Below are 7,363 nucleotides of genomic sequence, written 5' to 3'. Positions count from 1 at the left end.
ATAATTAATTATACAGTAGGCTTATGTACAGTAGAACTGTATGCTAATTAAACGTTTTTAATAGTATCAGGAACACTGGTTTATGCTCACACTGGTCTTACTTTGCACAGAAATGTGAAATATAGGCTACTTACAAACAAGAATACGAATGTGTAATGAAAAAGGGAGAGAACAGTGGATCTTAATCAAGGGCAGAGAATAAAACCTACTGAGCCTCGCAGTAGGCCCGCTCTTAATTACACACAAATCATGCTTCAGGCCCATCACGCAGGCTTGTTAGGTCTCAAAATGTAACTTGAGAATCCATCTTTCAGATATTTATTTCATCTTGCGACATACATATAGACATGAATAATGTTTCTATCTTCCCGACATACATTACACCTATAGTTTACATTCAACAAAGTCCCCTACACTTAGGGCTACATTCAGCAAAACGTTTTTTTCCTTTTCACTTTCCAGCAATAGCCTGTAAGTGCAGAAGACTCAACACGCAGATTTCCATTAAAATCCTTTGTCATTTTTTGCCTCACTTGAGATAGATATCTTTAATAATTATGTAACACAGCGAACAATTATAGGCATATACACTTTGTTAAAGTTCCTACAACCCACTGTGGGGAGATGTAGCTATAGGCTACAAGCCAAAACCCAACCAAACAGGCCTCACGACAACAAATAAAGCTCGCCACATTTGCAATGCAAGGTTTCAATATAGAATGACTCAGGACGCGCCACAAAATATTTGATACAACATTCACAAAAATACAGAGAGTAATAGAGATACAGCCGTGAGTTGTAGCTATAACATGAAAAAAATAGGCCCCAAAAAAAACAAAACAAAAATTGGAAGTAGCCCGCATGTGTCCCAACAGGAACTCAGAGAGACGGGATGTTGTTACATTGCTTTGGTGGGAAGGAGTCCACGCCGCTGTGGCATGTGTACCATCCATTGACAATACTTTTCTGAAAGGGAGAAGTGGAGGGGAAAGTCCTTGAGCTCTGGGCAAACGTGTGACCCGTCTGGCCGCAGGGGTACTGGGAGGACTGGGACCTGTAGCTGCCTCTCTGTAGCAACAAAGGGTCCAAGAGAGGCTGTGACCTGTGCGTGGAGTAGTCCAAACTGCTGTCAAACGTGTGATGGAAACGTGACCTCAGGGTCGACTCGTCTCGACTCTCTGGGGACAGGGGGACATCTTGGGTTGAGGTGGGGGGGTGAGAGGGGCTGATCTGGGCTCCATCCGGGACTCGGGTCGACCTGGCCTCCGCGATGTGACCCCCGTCACCGGGACGCGCGTCACCGCTTTTGGCGTCGTGGGCCTTGCTGGTGCAGTGGAGCTTCATATGCTTTCGCAGGGAGCTGGGGTGGGTGTAACACTTGTCGCAGCCCCTGACCTTGCACATGTAGGGTTTATCACTGGAGTGCACGTGAGAGTGTTTCTTTCTGTCGCTGCTGTTCGCGAACCTCCGGTTGCAGCCCTCGAACTCACATTTAAACGGTTTTTCACCTAAACGTGCAAAGAGAGAAATGACGGCGAGTTATGAAAATGCTTACAGGCCCGTGCATGCTCCTTTCTGGTCATATATGCTAATACTGATGTACTGTGAGTTCATTGAGCTATAACCATGCTGTGGGCCTTTTAAAAGTGACCCCACAAACCCAACAAATGCACATTCATGCTTCTCTCGACACTGTGAAATGACTGTCTGACCGTCAGCTGTCAGTGAACCACAGAGGTGCTTCTCAGGCAATATCAGCGTCCATTATAGATGTTTAAATAATGGCACATTGTTACAGTAAAATAATGTGCAAAAACTTGCCACGAGTCTTTAAATTATTGAGTTCAAAGCAGTTGCTGAAACTTTGCCGGAGTCCTAAATTGCAACAAGTGAGGCAGTTTCTCTGCGGACTAAATCAACAAGGCTGTAAGGCTGTTAAACATGCATTACATTATCACGGGCCTGTCACAGCAAACGCAAAGATTTGTTTTTAATTGAGTTATGCATAGGAATGAATTGTGGGTATCAAGGTCTTCTAGCTCAAAATTGCCTACAGCTGCGGACTGTCCCCTCTGCACACATGCTGCAGACACTCCGTGAGATGGACTCATGAATAAAACTCTAATAGTTTCTGTTAAATCATCATTCTGCCTTCATGGATGACTGTCCTTATGAATTAAAAAAAAGTTAATATATTTTCTGACATAAATTGTCTTATTAACAACACACTACGCATGTGCAGTTGTGTAACAACAAATGTCATTGCTTTCATTAGTAAAACCATGTAGCCTACACGAGAAGTAAACGGGGGCGCCTAATAAATGTATTTTTCCCACAGCTTTTTTTATGAGGGCCATTCCCTTCAGTAGGTAATTATATCTAAAATGTAAATGCCCACATTTAAGTATAGCTACACCTTGTGAGATTATGTTTTCACTGCAGTGTAGCAGTGTGTGAAAAGAAGAACAAAATGAGAATGCACAGTAAATCCTTTTCATAGAAGATATTAGAAACTGTGCTCATATCAGGAGCATAGAAGGAAAATCCCCAAGAAAGGCACCATTTTAAAATTAAATGCATTTTATGACATAATGTCACAGTGCTTCCTGACAAACAGGCCCATCAAAGTGATGGGCATTAAACAAGGATAATTCCATAAATAAATCATCTTTTAAATAAAAAAAGGTGACTCATTTTGTTTATATTCGTAATTATTTGCTTTTGCTGACCTTTTTATTCCCTCTTTATTTCCTTCTACACCACTGTGTGATGTGCTCTGTTCCTGAGCACAGGGGATGAGTCCCTGGGAGGCAGAGGCAGCGTAACGGCTACGTCACAGCTCTCCGGTGTCCCGGCATTTATTTAATAATTTCACTGAATGAAGTGGGAGAGGCACCCAAACCACTAGGCCTGCAGACTATACTCGTTTTTAAGTGGCTTATACTATTCATCTGTGGCTCCTCCGTGGAGCCTGTACAGGTCATTCTCCTGCAAAAGCAGGCAGTGACAGAGACGGCAAGCAGCAGCCAGAGAAGCTTTGTATAATAACATTTTTATAACGATGTAGGCCTAAAATAACACTAGCACCATGTGTTCATAATTAATTATTAATAAAAAACCCAACAATGATAATCATAATAATAATGATGATATCATCATTTGAATAATGTGACAGTTTCAGCAAACTTCCATAATTAGTTAAATAATGAAAAATAAAAAATATATGTTCACACAGATAAACAATGCAAAACTGATCAATATTAATTAAATATTTTGTAAAGTTAAAAATACTGACCACATTTTAATACAAATGTCACCCCATTATTATTATTATTATTATTATTATTATTATTATTATTATTATTATTGTGTTGTTGTTGTTGTAGTAGTATGATTATTAACTAACCTGTGTGAGTCCTCTTGTGGATCTTAAGATTTTCTGATCTTGCAAAAACTTTCTCACAGCCGTGAAAGGGGCAGGGAAAGGGCTTTTCCCCTGTGTGGACTCTGACGTGGTTCACCAGCTTGTATTTGGCTTTGAAAGGCTTCCTGTCCCTCGCACAGTTCTCCCAGTGACAAACATATTCAGAGTGCTCAGGTCCTCCGACATGCTCCACTGTCACATGGGTGACAAGTTCATACATGGTCCCGAAGGCTCTGGAGCAAGGCAGCTTCCCAGCCCCCTCTTGGCCGTCACTCCACTTACACACCAGCTCATGCTTCACTGTTTGCTTGGGGCACCTGAGGAAAGCGTCGCCTCCTCCACGCTGAATTGCCATGTTGAGGGGCTTGTACAGACCCAGGAATTGTGTCACAAGTTGCTGGCTGTTTCCCTTGGGGTTGATAGTTTGGCCATAAGGGTGAGTCCGGGTGAGGAGGTCGCCAGGTAGACCCAGCATCATCTGGCTGCCGAGATCCCGAGATGCGTCGGTGGAGGCGTGGGCCTGCTCCTGATAACTTGTGAAAAAAGCATGGCTCCTGTTGTCCCTGCAGCCAGGAAAGTCACGATACCTTCCAATCCCGCCATGTTGGTTAGCTCTTGATGCCAGTTGATCAGTGACGGGTGGCATGCCGGCTCCAGAAAGATTGGCTCCAATGATAATGCCCCTAGGGCTGTGCTCTAACCGGTGGCTGGGGTATCCAGAGTCTGAAAAATTGGGAACCGAATGGTCAACATATGCACTGGACCTCGTCTCGGGGTAGTCTCGCAAATTGTGCGAGGGGCAGAGTTTTAAGGAACTGCCAGTGGGGTGTCCCATGTGCTCTCCTGCCAAAGGTGGCAGCACCACGCTGGGTTCAGTATTGCTCTCCCCGGGGTTGACGCAAGAGAGAGGGCAGCCACTAAACCTCGAAAGGCTTGTCATGTTTGGTTGTGAGTTTGGCTATGAGTTTGCAAAATCAAACCAATTCAGCACTCAGGATGCACCTAGAAATTCTGTTTCCATGCTTCCTTGTTTGTATATCATCTGCATGTGAAATTCTTGGCCGTGAACTTCGCAGAAGTAGGAACCAGACTCAATTTCGTTAAAGTTGGTGTGAGTCCCATGCCGTTCACTTTGCCCTCTTGATTTGTGGCAATAACCGTGGTAGTAAAAATGCTTCGAAACAGGCCATGGTGCAATATAAAAGCACAGCAGGCAAACCTGCTTTTAAAAAGGGAGCTTTGGGATTGGTTGGAATGCGCTGTGATTGACAGGCGCTGGGTTTGTTTTAAAAGGGACACGCAGGCGTTCACTGCACGACTCCGTTTTCAAATATCGCAGAGAAAATGCTTTGAAATGTGCCGCGATACCCGCAAATATTGCTGCCTCTTTAACTTCAGTCTCATTCTTATAAGACATCGTTCTCTAAATCTCTTTAAAAAATGTTAGGGTTAATGTGTAATACTAATGATCTGATAAAAAAAAAGATAAAAGTGATTAAATGCAGACATACGCAGAACACAAGACAATCACAGCCTATCTACCGGCTCTTTTTTTTTTCCCCCACTGGATATCTTGCCAAAGCAAATGTCCCACTCCTGCCCTGCAAGAATAATAGAGAGACTGGCCACTGCGTGTCCAGGCCAATTATTGTCAAGACTTGCATTTTGAGTAGAGTGCCACATTTGAAAACAGTGAAAGTTAGAGGAAACATATTCTAACAATAAAAATCACTTATTTGAAAATTTAAAAAAATACAATCAATGCCTTGTGCGTCATTAGCCTGTATAAGCATTACGTTTAACGCAGTATCTATTCATGTGATATATAAGTTAGTGAGCTCTCATGGAGGTAAAAGTATCTTTGCGTTACACTTTTATTGTATTTTAGCCTATGTGTATTTTCACGACAAGATTATTGTTAAGCCTCAAGTCCAAAGAAAAATGAAACTTTTATAAAGCAACAAGTAGTTCTACATGACGCACCGGACAACAACCATATGATAATCTTATTGGAAAAACTTAATTCGCATTGACATTTTGCAGCAGTGTCACTGGAGAGCACTGCAGAACATGATGTACTATTTTACCTCTGAGCCCTTTTCTATACATAGACCCTTTGTCATTACTCTAAAATAAATGAATAACTATTAGGAGCGCACACCTTGCGTCCTGTGGGCTACAGGACAGATATACAAATTGGTTACGTAAAATGTAAATTCTAAAAAGTGACAAACAGCAGTGGGTAGGCTGCACTGGTCCTGGGAAACTCAGATAAACTGTCATACTTTGGGGTGCTGTGAGGACAGCAGCTCCACTCTCCTCTCCTCCAGTGCTGCACGTATTCCTGCACGTCCCCTTGCACTTTGGGGTGGCTCTGATTCTATCCGCGCACGTCCGTCTACCTGCACCAGTTCAGCCAAATTCTTTTATCTGTTGCTTTTATTGAAATCTACACGACGTGGCGTGGGCTCTGGGCACTGCAGCTTATGGGTTTAAGGTGGAAAAAACCCTTCTTATTTCCAAAGACTGTAGCTGTCTGAATTTTCAAGTTTTTTCTTTAAAAAAAAAAAAGAGAAAAGGAGAGAAAAAACTCCCTTTTCCACATTGTTATGCTGACGTCACCTACAGAGACAAAGCAAGGGGCCCACTTGACATTAAATGCCGCAAAATAGTAGACAGGGCCAGAACTGGCCTAATTCCGTCATGATTGTAATGGACGCTCATGTTTGTCAACCTTTAACCCGATGCATTTCCGAAAATGATTGAGGACTGCAGCCATATAAACCGAAAGTTTTCAATCTGTCATTCAGAAAGCATAAAGGACTCACAGACCTGCGCCCCAAATGATTCCTCATTTGCAGCAAGAAGGCAAAACAAGAGAGGACTATGCAGAATAACTGCACTACAGCAAGTGAAGTGTGTGCGCCATAGGCCTGTTTGATAGCTGCAGATTATGCTGTAAAATTTTATATGAAGGACTAAGATTATTTAAATGTTCATCATATCAAAATTTCTTTAAATGACCAAATAGCTCTTAATGTGCTCATAACTTAATTAGAGTTTAGCCTAATAAGCAGTTTTCCATAAATTACAAGTCTATTCATCTAAATCTAGTAATAATATTATAATCAACTAAATGAGTGCAATTTAATCAGTACATTTATATGATTAAAATTTGCCAAATAAGTTTAGCGCAATATTCTAATTTTGTAGGATTCATGTTGGTGTGGTAAGTTTAGTTTCACATCGATAAACAATAAAATTATAAGAGTAATGGACAAAAAAATATTGCGATTATTTATTTCTTAGTTGAGCACTGTAAGATTTTTCCAGTATTGTTTGTTAAATCTGACAAAATACACTAAATCCGTCACCATGTGGCGCTTTAAATTTGGAAACCGCACATTAATGCATATACAACTTGAGTTTAAATATCTACATTGTAACACATTTTTAGCATTTTGACATCTGCATTCCCTTCTAACCCTCCAGCTTTATGGGTCCGGTCATTTATGTTGGTTGCCTGACAGGCCAGACAAAATCCTAGTGACTGTTGCACACAAAATATCACTCCAAGCAATCAAAACATTCATGTCAGGGAATACTCTTTACATCCATAAGGTCCAAGTCACTCCCAGTCCAGTGAATGTCTAGCAAATGAGTGACAAGGCGATATGGAAAGACAAATTTAAGCAGAGTACAAATGCCAGAGCTACAGCATATCGCCATGTTGTAAACTGGACTGAAAATACATAACATTTTATTCCTTTGTGGCGATGAGAAGAATTTTTAAGTAACACTCATCACCTTTTTTGGGAAAACCATTCGCATAAAGTCAATAAACACATACACACACATTTATAAATATTTGTGTATATCCATAATAAACTATTCCCAGTCTGTATAATAATCACCAGTTGTTACACTTGGTCACTAATG

General features: G+C 41.4%; 1 protein-coding gene across 1 annotated transcript; it reads right to left on the bottom strand.

Annotated features, from left to right (window-relative positions):
• Positions 1 to 302: 302 nt before the first annotated feature.
• zic6 (zic family member 6) lies at positions 303 to 4,364 on the bottom strand. The gene is made up of 2 exons (XM_035668675.1): positions 3,407 to 4,364; positions 303 to 1,508 (listed from the first exon to the last, which is right to left on the bottom strand). Exons 1-2 carry the CDS (start codon positions 4,362 to 4,364, stop codon positions 880 to 882), a joined length of 1,587 nt encoding a protein of 528 aa, XP_035524568.1. The 3' UTR covers positions 303 to 879.
• Between the last annotated feature and the right edge of the window lie 2,999 nt (positions 4,365 to 7,363).

This window comes from Morone saxatilis, unplaced genomic scaffold, assembly GCF_004916995.1.
Source record: "Morone saxatilis isolate NCDOM2014 unplaced genomic scaffold, NCSU_SB_2.0 Contig22, whole genome shotgun sequence".
NCBI classification, from domain to species: Eukaryota; Metazoa; Chordata; class Actinopteri; family Moronidae; genus Morone; species Morone saxatilis.
Note: the sequence above shows the minus strand (reverse complement) of the source record. Positions and strands in the feature narration are given on the sequence as shown.